This window comes from Fundulus heteroclitus, chromosome 18, assembly GCF_011125445.2.
Source record: "Fundulus heteroclitus isolate FHET01 chromosome 18, MU-UCD_Fhet_4.1, whole genome shotgun sequence".
NCBI classification, from domain to species: Eukaryota; Metazoa; Chordata; class Actinopteri; order Cyprinodontiformes; family Fundulidae; genus Fundulus; species Fundulus heteroclitus.
Genome location: NC_046378.1, coordinates 29,525,699 through 29,546,605, shown reverse-complemented (window position 1 = coordinate 29,546,605; position 20,907 = coordinate 29,525,699). Strand labels below are relative to the sequence as shown.

At 39.8% G+C, this 20,907-nt stretch overlaps 1 protein-coding gene across 1 annotated transcript in view; it reads right to left on the bottom strand.

Annotated features, from left to right (window-relative positions):
* nectin3a (nectin cell adhesion molecule 3a) overlaps positions 1-20,907 on the bottom strand; it is a 45,514-nt gene that overhangs the window by 7,285 nt on the left and 17,322 nt on the right. The window contains exons 2-5 of the mRNA XM_036149826.1: positions 15,284-15,631; positions 9,051-9,350; positions 6,227-6,344; positions 2,497-2,648 (exon numbers count right to left, since the gene is read on the bottom strand). Of these exons, the coding sequence (XP_036005719.1) occupies positions 2,497-2,648; positions 6,227-6,344; positions 9,051-9,350; positions 15,284-15,631 (918 nt within the window). The remainder of the gene's footprint in view (positions 1-2,496; positions 2,649-6,226; positions 6,345-9,050; positions 9,351-15,283; positions 15,632-20,907) is intronic.

Below are 20,907 nucleotides of genomic sequence, written 5' to 3'. Positions count from 1 at the left end.
ATGATCTTTTATTTTGTATCTTAATCTTTGTTATTTTTCTTTGTCCATTTTAACGCCTTGAGGCTTGAAGTTAATAAAAGTGGCTTCATGACACTTTGGATTTGGCTCATGTTTATATGATTTAGAATTGGCTTTATCTTTTGTTCTTTGTAATTTCTGTACAATAAAACTATAGATATAGATCGATAGATCTATCTAAACATATTATCCATGTTTCTGTCCCATGTTTGTATGACATTAAGAGGTGTACCAACACTTATTTCTTTTATTTTTTGTTGCTTAAGGCACTGGTTCTAAGTTTTGAATAGGGGACCTGAATACAAACTCGTGCAGAAATCACACCATTTGTTTATACAAATAAAAGTTAAAATGTGTCCCACAAGTATGCACAAGTTTGTCTTGGATTATCAGATACAATATCCATAAAACACACTAAGTTTGTCATAGTAATGTGATAAAAAAAAGTGATATAAATAGTTTTGGAAGGTGTTTTGAAAGATACAGTAAGTGTTAAATGACAGATTGTGTCAGCAGGAGAGACAGACATAGATGTTCTACCTGCTTCCTTACTAAACCCAGCGATGCCAAAGACATGTGAGAAGAGGAAACCCTATGTGATCGATGCAAGTTTCCTGAATCTGATTTGTCCTCCAGCTCTTCTGATCACAGTCAGAGCTGCTTGTAGCTCAAGGTCAGGATAAGTGTCTCTATGCTGACCTGGAGTCTGTAGGTCTAACACTATTTCATGGGTTTACAGGCCGATCATAAGCCTAACTGCATTTAAGACACAGTCTAGGTCCTTGTAGACCTATAATTATTGCCACAATTGGTTGAGTAAGAATCTAATTACCTGAAATTGCACACACGGTGCGAGTGGAAAGGATCAGACGGAAAGTAGAGAAGATAACAGACACAGATCAAGATTGGTGAACTGAAACACTAGCAGTTACCTTGATTTTTCAATTAACATCCCTTCATGTAGGGAACAGAAATCTGCACCCATGTAGCCGACCATCTGAGAGAGATGTGGCCAGAAACCACAAAGCAGCAGAGACAAACTGGGAATGTGAAAGAGCTAAATGCTTGGAGGGGGCAGGGAATATTACTGAGCTCAAACAGGTCATCTCCACAGGGGATGGAGGCAAGAGGATGCATGCCCAAGACTCAATATTTGACAAGAAAAACAAGATAATTGCTCAGTGCAAAGCCGCTCTGGACAGGATGTCAGATGTGCTTTCAGTTGGAGCAGCACTTCCAAAGGCGGGCTGTTCACAGATGGAGCCCGACGGCGTGTTTTGGGACTCCTGAAGCTCTTTCCTCTCAACAGTGAGATACCAGAAGGACTGCGAGTGTTAGAGGAAAGCAGTGTCAAAAAGCAGCGTTTGCTTTGTTTGGGAGAACAAAAAGAATGAAAGGAGAGAGAAGGAAAAATAAAGCAGAAGAAACGGAGAGGGTCCACACCCGAACTTTATGAGGAACTCGACCAAACAATAGACACAGGAAGCAGATGGGAGCAGTTCAGGTTCCTCGAGGAATTTGTTTTATGATGACATGCAGCTCAAAAGTATTCATACCATCACAACAACAGAGTTCCTGTGTGTTACTGAGGTGGCAAGTCACCAACACAGGGTAGTGCAGGAAAACGTTTTTCAAGATGTTTTACAAATAGACATTCAGAAAGCGTGGCACACATTTATACTCAGCACTTCTGGGACAACACTTTGTAACGTCACGTTTTACTAAAATTACAACTGCAGATCTTTGGCCTATGTCTCTTCCGGGTTTAAATAAATAAATATGCATGCGACACTTTTAGGATGCCATTTGTACAAAAACAAAACAAACAAAAATTCAACTTCACATCCACACACTACTTTAAAGTAAAGGCACTGTAACTGCATCAACGGGATCAAATCCTAATGAAGGTAAATCCTGCTCAGAGAATCAGTGCGGTCCCTTCTCCCATTACTTCACGGTTAAATCTATAGGCGTTGAATTAAGCTAAAGAATCTGAACAGTTTGTCTGCCAGTGCTGTGGGACTACAACCTACTGCTGAATAAAGATGTTTTATGGGGTAGAAAGACAGACTGCAGCATGCTGCAAATCTCTGAACCCAATTCATTGTGTCTTGCTGTGTAACCTGACCTTAACCAAGCACAGTAAAAAGGCTACATGGGTGAATACCGTGCTGAACCAGCAGGGATAAACAGCTTCTTTCTTATCTGAGTCATCTAATGTTGCCAAAACCACAACACTGGAAACTCTTGGTCCTGATGCTCTTTATCTGCGGCCCGTGCTCCTCTGTTCCAAGGAATGTGTGAAAGTGGATCTGGGCAGGGACATTTAGATTTACATGAAAGCTTAGTTGTTGTGGTGACCTGAATCATAGAGTTTGTCCTACATGAGGAAGTCTAGAAAGAAACTAATTTTTTTTCCCCCCTTGTTAAAGGTTTACGTTAATATGTTACCAAACTGTGAGAAAATGTTAAAAGTACCTTGAACCCGGAAGTTGACATTGTGAGTCCTGCGACCGATGTCATTAGTCACCTCGCAGCGATAGACTGCAGAATCATTGCGCTCCAGCGGTCGTGTGAAAGAAAGGCTGTTGTTCGAGATCAGAACACCCTCTGGCATCGATCCATCCGACCTAGACAGAAACCGGAAACGTCATATTTTAGTTTGCAGCATGCATTAGACAAAACTGAAAAAAACAACAATAATTGGACAGATCTCGTTTTGTTACTTCTAAATTTATAATTTTAAATGCACTGCTGTCTCATTTTTTTTTGGGGTAACTTTTATATACCATAAATTATATGAAATGTTCCATCAGTCTTAAGGCAAGGCTCTAAAAAAGGAACACAGTTTTGACATCAGGGCAGAGAGACAATTAATTAGCAAGCTCCTAAATCCACACGATCCCAGGCGATGTCAAACAATGAACACCAGGTTTCTTGCTTTTAAAGCACAATTACAGGGTTCACACATGCAGATATAATCTGTTGAGTGCATCTATTTTAGTCAAATTTGAGCAACACCTTCCTGTCTGAACAACATGTAGTCACCTCCCCTCACTTTACTCGCAACTAATGCTGAGAAAGTTAAACATACAGCAGTAAGCAGATTTCCAGAATGATGGCCTAGTTTGTCTGTTTACCATATAAACAACAAGTAAAATTGTGTCTAAGGTCTACTCACACTTGGCAAAACAGCTACAATATTAATAAGAAGGCTTTTTATCTGAGGCAATGTGACTTTCTTTTGTATTCTGCTAAAATTATAAACACAGCACAGAGCTGAAACGAAGGGCACCTTTCTTCACAGACAGTTTGGATCACCTGAGCAAAAGGTATGAGGAAAGGGAGGAACTTGTTTTGTTTAAATGGAGAGCATGACAAAGTTATATCAGATAACTGTGACATTAGCATCTAAACAATATAAGAACATAAGTATAAATAAAGATAAGATAAGATAGTCTTTATTGATCTCACAATGGAGAAATTCATTGTGGTAGTATATGATTCTTTAAAACTACCCTTACTTAAGGGCTAATTGAAGAGATTCACTTTGGACATTTTAATCTCAATCCCCCAAATAACTGTTGTGTTTATTTCTGCAATACGCTCGACATCAGAGTTTGCCACGTCCATCAGAGGACGTGAACAGAATATGTTCCGGCTGAAGTCAGTAAATGCTGTGCAAAACCACACCTATGTGGTGGAATCCTACAGACGGCCTCTCTCAGTGACTAACGGAGCACATCTGCTTTCATCAAACTTTCCCAATAAGAGCCTCAAACAATATGGAAGAAATCATGAGTGTTGGTGACAAAAGATTTGTTGGAACAATAAATGAAGAGGAAAAAATGCAAGGGAAGTGAAAAATTACTTCATACAAATTCCTTATTTAATTTCACAGTAATTTGAATTTATTTTTACTAAATCATGATAATGTAGATAACCGTGATTAACTGAAACAGCCATGGTACGAAGTAACGTCTCTGTTACATTATTGTTAGTCTGTAATTTGATTTACACACATTTGAATTCTAAAGACGTAATACCGTGGAAGAAAAGCTGCAACAAAACACTGGGGTCACCCAAAAATGTTTCGACAGAACACCAAACTGAAAAAGTTAGGCAGACCCGGGCAAAAAGTTAAGACTGGAGCCCTGCAGGATACAGAAAAGTTGCCAACAGGCCAGAGTTGCTTTATGCTTGACTCTTTTATTTATAGCAGGGAGTCTTCCCAAAGGGTGCAGCACTACATTCAACAACTCCAGTGTCCAGGGTTAGACCATTAGTCATTTATAGATAAAAAAAAAAAAACTTATTTTGCTGTTATTTAGATTTAATACGCCCTGTCTGGAATGACTGCAGCACAGAATAGCAGCCAGTTTCTCATGTCATATTTGTTTTTACTTTGTGGAACCTATTTTTTTGGTTTGCATAAAACAAAATGCTTGCATATTTTGGCATCTTTCTATTTTTTTTAGCTGCCAACAAGCTCATACTACCAGTCAAGTTTTATTGCACTCCAGTGGAAGATTGTGGTAGTATATGATTCTTAACATCTATAACGTCAAGTTATGCAACAGGACAGTATTTAACAATTTCTCAAAGGTCACTAGGGCATGGTGAATTTATCTATATTAGAAGATTTTACTACACTCTATACCTGCTAAATGACTTAAGACAGTTTCACCTAATGAATATCTGGAGCCCTTAAGAAAATGTCGTCTCTTTAAGAGTTTTCATGGAGATTCCAGAGATTTCAAACCACTAAATCAGGATGATTATTGCAGTTGTTAATGTTTCTGGCTTAGCAAGAATCAGTAAAGCAAGTTTTCATAAAAAAAATGTCGTAGCAAGCGTTTCAAAATACCGCATGCTCAACATTTTGAAGCACCCCTCCTTAAAATCCTCAAAAATAAACTTTTATCAATGTAGCATAATGTCAAAATAAACCCTAACCCAACATTTGAAATGTCCCAGCAGCGGACATTTGAATAGGAAACAGGCCCACATCAGTGCAGATCCTCTGCTGTACTTCACAGTGGGCCCAGGGTGTAGGGTGCATCCTCTATTTCTTGCCAGAGCTGCTTGGAGCGTCAGCTGCTATAAGGCGAACCGATGCAGATGGTCCCACTAGCTTTTAGCCAACTGTATAGACATTTACGTTAGAGATGGTAGAACAGAAAAGGGTTTTTTCAGGCTTTCCCCTCAAATTACCCATGAAAATGTGGATACTATCCATTGCAGGGGTCTTCAGACCTTCATCAGTACTGTGTCATACGAAGGGCTACCAGTACTGACCTTTGAACTACAAGAGTCCAAGCCCAACTTACGATTACAATAATATAAATATGTTTTTAATGCTTTTATCATTTTTAAATCTATGCAAACACAAGGATGATTAAAAAGGAAGAGCAACATAATAAAATGGCATTTTAAATGCAGCTCACTGGAGGGTTGTGCTATTTCTTTGAACAGGCTTATGGGCCCCACATGTGGTCCTGGGGGGGTCACCTGGCACCATCTTGGTGAGCCCTGATCTAATGTTTGCTATGGGAACTTGGTGAGCTCCAACAGCAGCTCTAGACCCTAATGAACAGCAAACTCTGAATTTTCTTTCTTTCCCTTACCACATTCTTCAGTATGAAAGCAAGAAAAATAAGAGAAACTCTTCTCTAAGTCATGTCATACATAGACTCTAGTGAAACAGACAGTAATTACTAATAAAGGCTCTTACACATACTAATCAACATCAAAAGGTGAAGTATAAATTACCATAAATACTTTACCTAAAAAAACTGTAAAAACTATTCCTAAACATGCAGTTTTCTCCCTAAACAAATAAATGTACACAAATCAAATAACAGATTTTTTCAAAAAATAGTCAGTGTGAGGTTATGCAACTGGAATCTTTAGTAGAGACACCAATAACTCCATAAAGTGCTGTACCTAAAAAGTCAACTGTGAGTGTTTTACATGTAATCCCCCAAAAAATAAAAGAATAACTCCATGAAGGAAAGGAGTCAGTCCTCTCTATATCTCTGTGTTCTGGGCGAGAGGGTTTCTGACGACTCTAAGGAATTAATCAACTGTGGCCTGAGAGATTTTCAAACAGAAAGTGTGGCAGCATTAAAAAGAGGAAGGCAGGAAAGTCCAAAACGACAAGAGGTGACAGGGTTCCCAGAGGAAGGCATGTGTCGGAGATACTGACCGGATCCATTTGTAGTCACGGGCAGGAGGGTTGGCTTTGGCTGTGCAGATGAGTCTCACATTTGTTTGGCCCGCATACCAAATCTTATCGATTCCATGTATGGATATATTTGGTGCGACTGTAAACAAACAAAAAATATGTTTTAAATTTAGATTTAAAAAAAAAAAATCACCTAATTATAAGTCAACAAAGATTTACTAATGGACCTTTCTTCTTTATTTTCTCTTTTACCTCCTACAACTTTGGTATTGTTGATGCTGACCATCATCTCTTGTACTTAATTAAATTCTATGTCCAGAGATATATAAGACTTAAAACTTCATAGCCAGCCTCTGTGATACCCGCTGACAGGTGACAAATGAGTTTTTCTGTAAGGAACAAAGCATGTATTATCAGCACAGCAGCGATAAACTAACAATCACCACTCAGAACAGGCAGAAGGCACGGCATCTGCTGGTTAAATCAAGCCAGGAGAACAAACAAATGAATGCTCGTTGATGGAAAGTCAGATAATAGCAGACAGTAGATCATCTCTGCCTCATAATAAGCCTACCTGCAACATCACCATAAAGAAATAATTGAAGCCGCGCACACGCCACTGTAATAAAACACGGCAAACAATGACACAGGCATCCTATTTCTCATTTTGATTTCTCTAGAGGGCAAATGAGGAACTGTTTGCATTACAGGCGAAGATGTCGCCACTCGCTGCGCTCACTGAACCCTTTCCACACAGTTCAAAATTGTGCTTCTTTTGCACTTAAAATCCCTTGCCTCTGCACTTGACATGATTTATTGAACTAGAGAGCCTCTTTCTTCCTGCATTAACCTTGGTTTCCGTGTGTCTCCATCCGTTGCACCCATCAGCCTCCTGCTACTACTGTTGCTGTTAAGACTTGATCAATATTTAATAAAACACCTTCATTAGCCTGCGCTCACACAGAATAAACAGACTGTTTGTTAAGGAAGCAGGGGACACGTTAGCCATTCGGTCTATAATTTTTAGCAAGATTACGGCAAATGGTTTCTTTAGGGGTGTCCACACTTTGTGTCAAGTGGGGCAAAATTGTCAAGCCAAAGTACTGGAGGGCAAAAAAAATTAAAATAAATAAATAACCCTATAACCGCCTAATCCTATAAACTAAAGTTTATAGGACATTCATTTAAAAGTCACTGAATGGTTGAGGTCCTTTTTATTATGAAATTAAAGAGAATGTAAAAAGTGTGGTCATTAAAAGACAAATACTTTGTGTTGTACCTACCATTTTCAATTGTAAGAATATTTCAACTTGTCTGTAATAATTCTGCCCAAATTAAAAATTAAAAGTCCTCATCTGCATCAACAACCTGTGCTGATGGGGCAATTTATTGTTGAATTGCAGCTGGGGGCCACACAACATCAGTCCAGGAGCCGCAAATAATTCTTCTGTCTTAGAAAAGAGAAGGGCTGCTGTACCTGTTTTAGCAGGTAGGCATGAAGCGGTTACTGTATAACTATAATCTATAAAGCTATTAAACAGTTTCAGTTTTAAAAGTTAACGCTTTAATTTTCCATCATAACAATCTTACAGTTTAAAATCCTTGCGATATGACAGCAAAGAAAGAGTCTGGAGTAACTGAAGCTTTCCTTGGGCTGAATGCAGCAAAGCAAAAACACATTGCTGCCATCCATCCATCCATCCATCCATCCATCCATCCATCCATCCATCCATCCATCCATCCATCCAACCATCCTGTGTATTATGCCTCTTTTGATTACATTTAACTAATGTCAGTATTAAAATAAATAATATCAATCAACATACTATTAATGTCACAGTGCCAACTATTAAATGTAAAATAAGAGATTCCATTTCATTTTCACAATTTCCTGAATAGCCAGGTTTTACTATGTGCACCCCTACCCCTACCCCTGTTACTATAATCTATACCAACATTTATTGCAAAAAATTTACACAAAACGAAATTTGTTTTTGATTTTAAAAAAGTAATTTAGATTACTTAATTAAACAAATAGTTGGGAGCTAGTTTGTAGGAGATAGTTGGTAGCAGCCCTCGCCTTAATGAGTGGAAGCCTAGCAATCATTATTTTCTGTTTAAAACAGGCCTGGTCCACATGGTTGTGATGATTACTTGAATTAAATGAAATTTTACTCATAACAACTCCTGCAACTGAAATAACCTCAGATGGAATAGAGGCGTCGGGTATTGTGGCATGACCCGATGCTTATGCTGCCAGCTGGAGGTATTTATTTTCCTTTATTTTTACCGATCAATGCCAGAAAAAAGCACTGCCCATCTCTAATTTCAGCACAGTGTCTTGATTGATGTGGGAAATTGTGAATAGAGGGAAACCTCCACCAGGGAAAAAAAAGAAAACTGCTGAGGAAAAGAGGGAACAATCGGCCAAACGTGAAGAATACATGAGGAGTTTATGATTAGTGTGAATTAAACACCCAAAAGCTCCTTTGTCTCTTTTTTACTTCTTCCACTAAAGGAACCTGATATAAAGTAAGGTAAAGTTAATACTAGGATGCAGGCATTAAAATCTAGATCATGTTAAACATTTTAAAACTGTGGTATTTAACAAGGTTATCGTCTTATATTTATATTACTTCAGGTTTTGTACAATTTTGCATTTATTCAATGAGAAAATGGATGCGGAAGATGTCCACAGTCATATATTTGATAAACATAACAAATATGTAAAACGTGTAGCACATACAGAGTCTTAATTCTTCACAAAAGCAGACATTAAAAAGAAACGACAATATCTCTTTTTTTAGATAGTTATGCAGAGGAAGTGTCTTAATTCAGCACTTACACTGAACATTTAACTTGTAGTGTGTGCGAAACTCTGTTTGCAGAGTCAGGTGGCGCACCACACAGGTGAGCATCTTTCCTTGGGCGTAGCTCTGGGGCTTCCACATGTAGTTCACGCGCACCGTGGTGGTGCCGTTGGGTTCCTCCTGGCTTTGCCTCTCAGATCGCCCGTCCAGCTCCGTCTCCCAGAAAACCTCGGCGGCGGGGCGGCCGCGCTCGGCTATGCAGGTGGCCACCAGAACCTCGTCCCCACCGTCCAGAAGAGCTGCGGGACCTGCAGACACGTACACCTTGGGCTCCACTGTTTAAAGGAGAGGGGGGAAAAAAAATGTGTGGAAAAGAAAAAAAAAAGATCATGAAACAATTATTATTGATTGTTTCGTATACATGCATGAATATGTAATGTCCAGTGGCCTCAGTATACTTAGCTGCCAAAAGAGCAAACATTGATTTCCCTCTTTCACCCATAGTGCTCGCATTAAAAATTGACAAACAGTTGTATTCACTCACATCCTGTACATTTAGGTGGAGAACACCACATTGTAGCTAACTGATTCCAGAGAAGTCCATGTGGGTCTCAATGGTGCAAACGGGAAAAATCTGTATTAAGTTTTGTTTAATGTAAAAATCTGACATTTTTGCTGACCATTCTGTTGAGCCCATTTTGAAATACAATATACATAAAATACGTTATACGTTTCCTGTCATTATTTAAACAGGTTATCATTTTTTAAATATGAAAAAAGAGACAAGAATCAAGAAAGGGGCAGTAAATAGATGGATGGATGATGGACAGACAGAATAAAGTCTTGGAAAAACTATTTTTCCCCCCATACTTATCTAAACATAAACGATCGTTACATTCTATTCCATATTTTCCCAGACTGCAAAGGAACGCTCCACTGTAGAGTGTATATAAGACTAAGTTGAACACAACAAATGTGGACATCTGACTGTTTCTGAGCTGGGGCGATGTTACACCATTTTCCTGAGAATGACTCCACAGACAGGTCTATGTGGGAGGAACGTGACCAGAATTATGCAACTCACTACAAAGAGGCCAATCGTCTCAACAATGCTCTGGACTGAAAAAGGCAACGGAAAATGAAGCAACATACCACACACTGTCAGCATTGACAGTCAGGAGAAGAAGAGGCAAAGCGGGCAAGACGACAGAAAAAAAAACAAAAAACACTCACTGAAGGGGAACTGAAGTAAACAACAAGCAGAGTTAAAAGCGATATACAGTTTGCTCTGGTTTGCTTCTTCTGCATTGTGTTGCAGTGCACCACCTCCTATCTCTCTTCCTGCGTAAAAAAAGAAATCCAACAAGCTGTTGTTTTTAAGCAACATTTATAGCTTTACAAATGGTGCACAAACCCGCATCTGCCATCCTCCTCCTCGCCAGCCAGGCAGGAGGTCCAACAGCGAATTAAAAAAACAGAGGTTACCCCCTCTTTCCTCTTTTCCAAAAATAACCGGCCATCTCATGTACGCCTTACAAGGGCGGGGACACCAATTTCATGGCTCCACCTCGCATTCTTCACTCACTTCTCTCTGCCCCTCCTCGCAGCCCTATGACCTTTAAAACAGTAGCTGCTCTATGCTGGCAGGCTGGCCAGCTGAACCATCAGAATAACTAGATCAGACGGACGTGTTAATTTGGGGTTGCAGTCAGAAAGGGAAGGGAACTCTCTGGATGAATGGAAAAGTGTCGGGACGGGAAAGGGCAATCGTTTCCCTTCGGCGAGCTGACTTGCATTGGCTCTTCTTGGCTCACACACATTCTAGACATTAATACTGATGGTCAAGGCTTCTTTAGATGAATTCATGATTAAATGCTTTCTGATGCAAACCCATATACAAAACGTTTTATAGTACCTAAAAAGCTGCCATTGCGAATGCATTGCATCAATGCAAGCAGATTGTGAAATTCTGACTCATAGTAAATTTGGGGAAATCCAGGATCATTTTAACAAGCTAAAAGCAGATCTGAAACTCCTTCATCCTAAACAAGCCAATATGCTTATCTCATTTTGAGCCAACTTAAAAAGTCCATTTAGGGACTCAACAGAGAGACCAATCAAGAACCAGGCAAATCAGACAGCTTTGGGACTAAAATAGGTGGGCATAATTAATTCTTGGAGCCTGCACGCTTTACAAAAATGTTGCAGTAGTTTCTTATCTGTAAAATCCACTTTGTAAACCTAATTGCATCCTTGTTTTGTTTTCAAGTAACTGAACTGCTCAGGAGATTTCAATTCGCCTACCAGTAGTTAAAAACAAAGGCTCATTGTAGCTTATTCACTTAGGGTAATATTTTCTTTCCTTCTGCTGACACGAGAGGGTTTTTGCCTGGTGCAGAGCAACAGAGTGCCTTCTAAACAGTTTCCTAAATATTTTGTCCTTTCCTGTTGTTGCAGACAAAGAAGAAATAGAAATAGAAAGCTTACGTACGGTTAAATATTTATTTTTCTGACTCATATCGTTGTTCATCTACAAGATGTTTGTATCTGGAGTGTGACTTCTGAAATTATGCCAATATCCAGTGCACCTGTTAAACATTACAAAGTGTGCCGTGACTTTAGTCCATTACTCAGGGGCTTGACTTTTCAATGTTGTTACTGGAGTTAATCTAAAAGGAATGAAAATGCAGTCGTGTGCTTCTCGTGATCCTCAAAATATAAACAGGAATCAAACAAGGGGGGGAAAAAAAAGTAATGAGTTGAAAAGAGAGTAAATAAAACACACATGGCATAAATCAAGAATCGAAGGGTGCGTTAGAGGTCAAGGTTTATAACAATAATTCTCTCTATGCTCATAATTGTATTTTATGTCACGGTCCTGGCGTGTGTTTGTGAGATTGTGTTTGTATGAGACGTCTCTCTGAACGGAGGATCTTTGCTGGAAGGTGTGGCAGGCCTACTGCATACCACACACCTGTGTGTGATTTCCTCATTAGCCTGCTCAGCGGTATTAGGAGCTGAAGGACGACCACTGATGATCAGCTCTAGCTCCGGGTGAAGTAACCTACCGGATTCAACCTACCATCTCCTCTGGGAATTTACCCACTCCACGGTCGTCTACTGCAGCTCCAACTTTCCCTGACTTTATGTGCTTGCCTGCTCTGCAATACTCTGTCCATCTGGACCTCGTATCGCCATCGCCATCGTCTTCGCTCAAGAACTCAGATCCTCACCATGCTCCCTCCATCAGGAATCCACCACCAGGATCCCATTATCTCCCCAAGTCCCGCCTTCAACTCGCAAAACCACGGCGCCCAACCTGGGACTCAGAAACCTGCCCCAGTGTGCACATTTTCTTTTGTTGGGAAGCCTTGTAGCAATTTTTCAATTTGTCTCCTGTGAGTGATTCTGCGTGTGGGTTAGGAAATTATCCCCCAAACATGTCATGACAAGTCCCTTTCAAAAAAAAGTTATTTGTTTGAAGATTTGTCCAATTAATCCATTTTATGAGTGTAAATGGAGAAGCTGATATGCTTCGTATGATGTTGACAGATTGTCAAGCACTTTTTTGAAAATAATGCGTGGTTTTCAATTTTTTCATTAATAAAAACTTCTGCATTTTGTATTCAGCTCTTCTTGACATCCAGAGGCAGGTTGAGCGGCAGCTGCTTCGTATTCTTCTTTACAAAGTGGCTCAGGCTCAGCCAGACTGAATAGAGAACATCTCTTGTCAGAGATCATTTATTGGATTTAGGTTTGGCCTTTGACTAGACCATTCTAACATATAAATATGCTTCTATCTAAACCTTTCGTTGTAGCTCCAGCAGTATTGAAACATTGTCCCTCTAGAAGGTGAACCTCCGCCCCAGTGTCAAGTCTTGTGCAGCATCTTAAACGGTTTTCTTCCAGGACTGTCCTGTATTTAGCTCTATCCTAGCACAGCATAAGTCTGTCACCACCATGTTTAACTGTGGGGGCTTCCTACTGTTTGCTGTGCCTCCAACATAGATCATGACAAACCTAATACAGGAAGTCTTATGGCTTTCTTTTATCATCTCTTTCGTCTGGGGACTTCCCCATGAATATTTGTCCTGTAGACAGATTCTGCTTCATGTGGTTTGGATCTCTGCAGCTCCTCCAGAGTTACCCTGGCCCTCTCGGCTGCTTCTCTGATTAACACTAACCCACCTCTTGGAAGGTTTGCAGTTGTGTCCCGCTCTTTTGATTTTTTGATGATGGAGTTTACAGTGCTCTATAAGATGTTCAGTTTGTAATATTCTGTAGCCTAACCCTGCTCTAAACCTCTCTACAACTCTATCTCAGACCTGCCCGATGTGTTCCTTGGGCTCCATTATGCTGTTTGTTCTCCAATGTTCTCCAACTAACTTCTGAGTTGGATTTACACTGGCATTAAAAAAAGACAGGTGCCCTCTATTTACAAGTCAGTTGATTTCTGACGTCAACTGATGGCACTGGATTTTATTTTAGCTGTCAGAGTAAAGGGGATGAGTATATATACACATCACACTTTCTAAAGTATGTTTATTTAAAAGAAATTATGAAAAGCAAGGCATGAATCTTTTTGCAAGGCATTAAAGTTGCTAGGTGGCAGCCACCTTGCTGCAGTGATACTGTGAGTTTCATTGTAATAAAACGAGTCACTTAAAATATATACAAACAAAAAAGGGCACTTGGGAATCCAAACCTGCTGACTTTAATTCTTCAAACTGTGATGTTCCTTGTCTAAGAAAATTTCCCAGTTGGGTAACTTAATTCCCACAAGCTGCATATCAGACTGCAAATGACACATGCTTCCTCTGTAATCACATCGTAATTACATCTGAATTGTAAAGAAGGTGTGTGTTTGCATTTGGGTGTGCGCGCTTTTCTTATGAGCAAAAAGTGCCTGAGAATCTGCTCAGAGAAGACGGCAAGGTGTAATTGAGCTCTACTAGGTTCCAGACACTGCGGCTGTTGCAGCAATACTTAATGTACCGCTCATCAGACTTCAGAGTCTCCTTCCGTCTCTGGAGGAGGACAAGAAGCTGCAGCCAATAGCACAATCTCCTACGCTCAACACTGAATCACATCGAGGGCCTAAAACATATGCTGAGCGCAGACAAAGGTCATCATGTTCAGAAAAGAAGCTTTTATGTGTAAATAAGTTTGTAATGCACACAAAAATATAGAGGCACTGTAGTTTAACTTTTAATTAGTAATGGTTCAATAATAGAATCCTTGACAGAGTGGTCATTTAGTTTAAATATATTCATATTGCAAGTGGGTGCACGTTTATTTTATAGTTATACATTTGTAATTCCCTACAGGACGGAGCATATATTCCTTCTTCTTTTTGGTATTTATTGAAGTTAAAAGTGTAACGTGCACTGATCAGTGATCTGTGGTGGATTTGTGATGGCATGGTTCTTGCAAAGCGTTGACCCGGCCATACAAGCTTTAGCTAATTCTGATTTCTCTTCAAGAACGATAATTAAAAGCATTAAATATTAATTTCATTACCATATTTATAAGTGGGCAGAAATGGCAAAAGATGGTTTAACTAAATTAAAAGACAAAATTATTTCAAGAGCTACGTAATGGTGCATTCCCTGAAATTCTGTTTTTCTGTGTTTCTGAATGGCCTACGATAAATTAAGCTGAAAATCAACAATTCTGGTCGTAAGCAGATTAGTCTCTAGCAAAATATCACCAAATACAATTAAGGATGTTAATTAGACTTTGAGTTATGTTTTTCAAAAAGATCTAAAGAAGGAAAATAAAAAGCAAAAAAAGAAAACTGTTTTTTTCCCCATCCACATCTACATTTTCATCTAACTTGGTAAAATGTAACTGAATGTTATGAGACTCATTTTGTATCACACCCTGCAATTAACTTGTTGCTGCGTCTCATTCAGATTCAGTCTGACGTTCCTGCATAACATTTAAAGGGTGCCGATGAGATACACTAACATTTGAAATAATGTTTCCAAACAGTTTTGGGGTTATTAAAACTTGAGAGGATTGAGGTCAAAGCTAAAGAGTGTCTCTTCCTCTGTAGATTTTAACACAGATTTAAGAACAAATGGCATTTTTCCAAGCAGTAGTTTAAATGTTAGGCAGCTTCGGGGAGCGGCCTATTTCTTCAGAGCAAACACTTAGTGGTCTGTCAAGCTTTGTTTTACCACAACAAACAACGAACTGCTTTGAAAAATGGAATTTTAAAATAGAATAACTCAGAAATCTTTGAGGATTGAAGGATTTACATTACCTGAAACACTAACAAAGGTTGATGCTTGCGTGTTGCCCAGAGGAAAGGTTACCACTTTACAGGTGTAGGACCCGACGTCAGCAAAACCGACTCCTTCAAGGGTGATGGTGGCATCTCGTATGGAAGGGGAAACAAATGAGATGCGTTTGCCATACTGTTCAGAATAGGAGGTTCCATACTCGGGGTTGAAAACTGCCAGGGTAAGGGGGCCTGAAGGAAGACGACGTTCCCAGGAGATCTGCGTGAGACTGAGGTTGGCTCCCACATCTATTCTGCAGCCAAGTGTGATGTTCTTGCCCAGCACCGCGTTCACTTTGTCAGGAACGACCACCTGTTTTCCGCCGGCACCTGCCGAAAAAAGGACAGAAAAGGAAGCTCCCATGTCATTGCTGCTGCTGCAATTCAACAGGACTATCTGCCATGAGTTGTTAACGAAGTGGAAAACCGATTATGGTCTTTAATTACTGGATGTCAAAGCGGAGGAAGAAAGCAGATGAAGATTATCCAGCAAGAATAATCAACGGTGACGAGCTGAACATGAAATAGTCATTTGTGTGATCGTCAGAGCGACTTAAAATTCACAGCAGCTGGATGCGACCAACCAAGGACAAAAACAAAGAGTTTAAGCATTTCTGGAGTGTTCATCTATGCTAAAACTGTTCCAACACAAATTGAAAATACCACCTTGTACAGACAAAAAAAAAAACACACCAACTTACTCTCGTGTAAATAATGAATGCCAAAGATTTTACTTTAATTTTCCTTCCCTGGGTCAAAGTAACTTTGGTGTTTAATGCATGTTTTTGTTTCCTAATGTAAGAAGAACCAGATTTCCTGTGCGTGACTGAGGGTTCTGCTTTGCCTCTCGAGCTGCACACTTTCACCACGGGACACTCAGACTGTTCCTCTTGCTAATTATAAGAGCACCTTCTTAACTAGCAGGTATGATTTTCTGGAAGGAGATGAAACAAAAGAATCAATTGATGCATTTTATTCCTGCTTCTTTACGAGACTACTAATTTGACTCGGGGGCCCACCCCATAGCTTTTGTTGTCTTGTTTCAGACATATAAAACAGGCTTTGAACGTTAAAAGCCATCTCAGTGCTGTAGACAGAAACAGAAGGAGAACAGGACAACAAATGTGGTCCCAGATGGGTATCGGACTGTTATCGGTCTCAAGGAAGACGAAGGTAAAGAAGTTATGTTTTTAAAACTTCAAAAAAACCAGAGAAAGTGCTCCAGTGGCTGAAGCTACCGCTGCTCAGCACTGCCTTCTCCCCACCTGTTGCTTTACACTGGCTGTCAGCTGGTTAAAGAAACGCGTAATACATTTTTCCCCTCACTTGCGAGACGGACAAATCTGGCTGTTTGGAAATATTTCTGGTTCGGAAAAGCAGTCATAGCAAGGAGCTCAAAGAGACATCCATCCCTCTTGCCAAATTAATGCTGCTTTGAAATTACAGCTGGCAAGCTACGCACTGCATCTTAGTAAAGCAGCTAATCAGTTCGTTCTACTCCCAGTGTTACTCTGTAAAGATCAGAAGAGCAAATAGGTTTCACATTCTGCTCGACAGATATTTGAAAACTACAAATTGATCTCGCAGGTCTCTTTTGCTCACCTAACTCTACTGTTGGGCCCAAAATGATTTATTCTTGTAAAAATATCTGTATTCAACCAAGACGTTTGTTACTAACAGGAAATTAAAGACATCTCCCAAAATATAAGACCGTGAACAGGGGTTTCACTTTTTAAGATAAAAAAAAGTTTGTATTTACATTTTAACAAGAACCTGAATGTCTAAAATGATTACACCTCTCTCAATGAGAATTTGAAAAGTCTTTATTGGTCATTCTCAACTAATGTATGCTTCCATTGGTGTTTTTCATGATTAATCATTAATGAGGTCCAAGTCTTTGAGGTTGGTTGACTGGTGTGCATCTCCAGTGGTCATTGGGCCAGAGGTGGGGTACATCTTCACTGACTGTCAGTTCATCACAGGCCAACACAAAGACATGTAGAGCAGACAACGGCACACTTACTCCTAAGGGCAACTTGGAGAGACCAATTAACCTAACGCTCATGTTTTTTTGACTGTGGTAGGAAGCTGGCATATCTGGAGAAAATGTATGAAGGCAAACTCCATGGAGAAAGAGCCAAAGCTGGGATTCGAACCTAGGACCTACTTGCTGCAAGGCAACAGTGCTACCAACGTCTGGTAACTGGGTTGCCTGTTATTTAGGTAAAAACGAATGAACCGGGAATATCAGTGGTGTTGAGTTTACCTCTGAAGCAGAAACTTGGATCTGGGAATGACATCAAACCTATTTTTATTCCAGGTGTTAGATTTCGGTCTTCATTTTGTGTTTGTTTTCATTAATGTACTGTTCATTATGGACTACATTTTTGGCTTATTAGGTATTCCTTTGTGCTCAGTTTTTTTTAGTTTTATCCTGCTTTCCATACCCTGTAGATTCTACTTCCTTCCCCTTAGGTTAGTATTTTTCTTTTCCCCCTGAGTTCAGTTTCTCTTTAGCTCTTCCGCATTAAAGCAGCAGTTTGTAACTTTTAGCCACTAGCGGCGCTAGACCTGTTACTTCCATGTTAAACGTACCTCAAGGCCACTGGCAACATTGCACTGTCTCCTTCAAAATTAAACAGTGTGCACATCTTAACAAACTTACATTTGTATAATGTTGACCGCAGGCATGGCCGCTCCATAGGGGTTATTATTATTTATTTTTAACCCATGTACCCTTTAGGGACATTGGTGTAGTTGGGAGGTGCATCTGCTGAGATAACTGAGCTGTGACTGTCAAGGGGAATCATACCGTCAATATAACCTAGGTCGGGGGCTGAGGCAGGGGTTGTTAGTGTTATCGTCAATCTATCGTTGCCGAGTTGAACTGCTCTATATATTGTGATACTGATTTTAGGCCATATCGCCCTGCCCTAGCCTCCACACTGCTGGGCTCCATACAGACAGCGACAGCTTCCTCTCTTGGCAGCCGTTGCATCGTGGAGACCCCTTCGCTCCACGATGCAACGGGAGCTTTCTCTCTCTGCCTTCTACCGCACAGACACAACAGAAGTTCGATCAGCGGCCGTGAAGAACAACTTTTTGAACCACACTCTATTTTGAGAGAAACTTAGCAGTTTTCAGTATATCCGGTGAATCTATTGTTTTCCCTCTCTGCAGTAAATCACGGTTGTTTTTTATTCTTGGCTCCCTCCACTTTCGGCTGTCCATACCCACGTTCAACCAGTCTGTTCACGTCACAGTTCTACTCGATGCCGCTCCTGCGGTACTATATCCTGAATAGGGTCTAAAAAAGCCAGCGCGGTAGGGAAAAGTCCCAAAACTCCACCCTGCATCACTGCATAATAAAGATGCATCCATCAAGCAAATGGATAAGAATGTTCTTTGCTTTACTTTTGACATAAAGCAAGAAACTGAAAAACTTGAAGAAAACTTTGTGTTTGCTAAGGTGTTATGAAAACTCGAGGAACAATAACATTGTTAGAAATGTAATTCTCAAGATGTAGCGTTGTTTTAGCTGCAGTAGGAATGATTGTTGCTTTTCTGTTTCAAATGAAAGCAATTAGTATACATTTTTGTTTAACCACCATAATGGCATCTAATGTCTAGGAAGGTTGTTTTTATACTATGGACTTTGAAAACTGACCAGTGCTGAGTCATAAAAATGAGGATTTAACTCTGAAAGTAAAATGACAATGCTCATGAGTGGCATGAAATGTATTTTGTTCACTGGTGGTGCAGAGGTAAAATTCTGGATATAGCTGGTTCATTTTTGTGACCAGCAATTTCTCCTTGTGGAAGGGAGAATTGCCTTCTACGGTCAGAAGACACATACTATTACATACAGCAGGGGCAACTTTGCTGTGACCGCAAGGTGTTGTCTATCAGTTTTATGGCAAACTTGTGATGGACTGTAAACCACAGTGCATGCTGCCTTTTGGCCAGTGTTAGCTCAAACAGTAGCTGGATGCATAGCTGGTGAAATCAGATTGAATTTTACAAAAAAAAAAAAAAAAAAAAAAAACGTAATAAAGTCAAATAAAATCCTACAAAATTTAGATACTCATTTCGCGGTCCTCGTGAATAATATTTGAAAGTCAGTCATGTCTAATTAGCAGATAAGTGAGCAAATAAACATATTTAAACTGTTTTGGAGTAAGATTTAATTCAGGCTTCCTCCATCTTACTTATTGAATCAAAACCGCTTGTGGTTTAAGAATAACAACAACAACAACAATAAAAAACATATTTTGTGACTGCCTTACGCCATCAGTAATCTACACGTCACCGCTGACAGAAGTGCTCCGAGGTTGCAGCAGAACAAACAAACACATCCAGCTCAGCGGTGGTATATGCCGTATCTTGGAAAAGTAACCTGAAATAAATCCTAAATTACAGGTTAAGGCTGCTGCCAGGACGAAAAAAAAAATCTATCTTACTGTTTTCTTTCCACTTTCTGTGAGAATGACTCGTTGATATAGAAACACAAATGCTTATTTTTAAAAGGCAGTGCAATAATTTATAACACTGTACCACACTGAGCAGTAGAGTAGACCCATTTTAAACCTTGAGAATAAATGTTTTCCTTTATCAAAAAAAAACAAAAAAAACCCAGTGAAACATTGCTCTGAGCTGATTTCATTCAAAATGTTCCGACATTAAATCTCAGTTTCCCTGACACGGCTGCAGTCAGAACAAACTATATTTCCATAAATTTCCACTTTGTACGCCGTTTGAGACGTGCATGGAGTAAAACTTATAAAAGTGGTCCACTGGCGGGTATTTCAAGTCTTTGGCATGAATATGAGTGGTAAACCACAGCAATGCTATCAGGGTTTGTGAGCAATACAGCCAAGGAGGCTGACGCTCCCCGAGCTCCATTTCGTCCCCTGTAATTTTAGTGATTACGCTCACACTCGCGCACACACAAACTGTGTTTTTCTCTCTACCAAAATAAGAAGTAAGTGTGTGACCATCTGTGCAAAAGTAAGACCCTCTGTGTGAATAGCTGCTCAAGTTCCAATATGTGAACCGTTGATGTTGGGAAGTTTTATTCGCCTTCCCTGCTTGTATTTTTTTCCGCCTGGGTTTTCACATTGAAAGATATTTTGCTTTCATTCTCCAATGTGTACACTGATCAACACTTCACTATAGTGCCTTAAAAAAGTATTCACACTTCTTGAACTTTTCAAAGAGTGAAGTGGATTTGTTTTAAGCCCTATTTATACTCTGATACCCTCTAGATAAAATTGAATACAGCCAATTGCCTTCAAAGTGGCCCTTATAAGTCAGAAGAGTCCACCTGTGTGGAGTTTATTTACAGTATAAATCCAGCTGTCTATGAAGGCCTCAAAGGTTGGTTAGGGAACAATAGGGATCAAACAGCATCCTGAAGACCAAGGACCAGATCTTTCGGATCTTCAGGTCAATGTCGCATGTTCCAGGAAGAGGTCAGACATAAAGTTAGATTAATACTTAAGATTACAAAACGATATCCCACACTCTGCACGTCTCATTGAGTCATGGTCAATCCATCCTCTGAAAACGGAAAGAGTATGGCTCGATTGCAAACCTGCCGAGACATC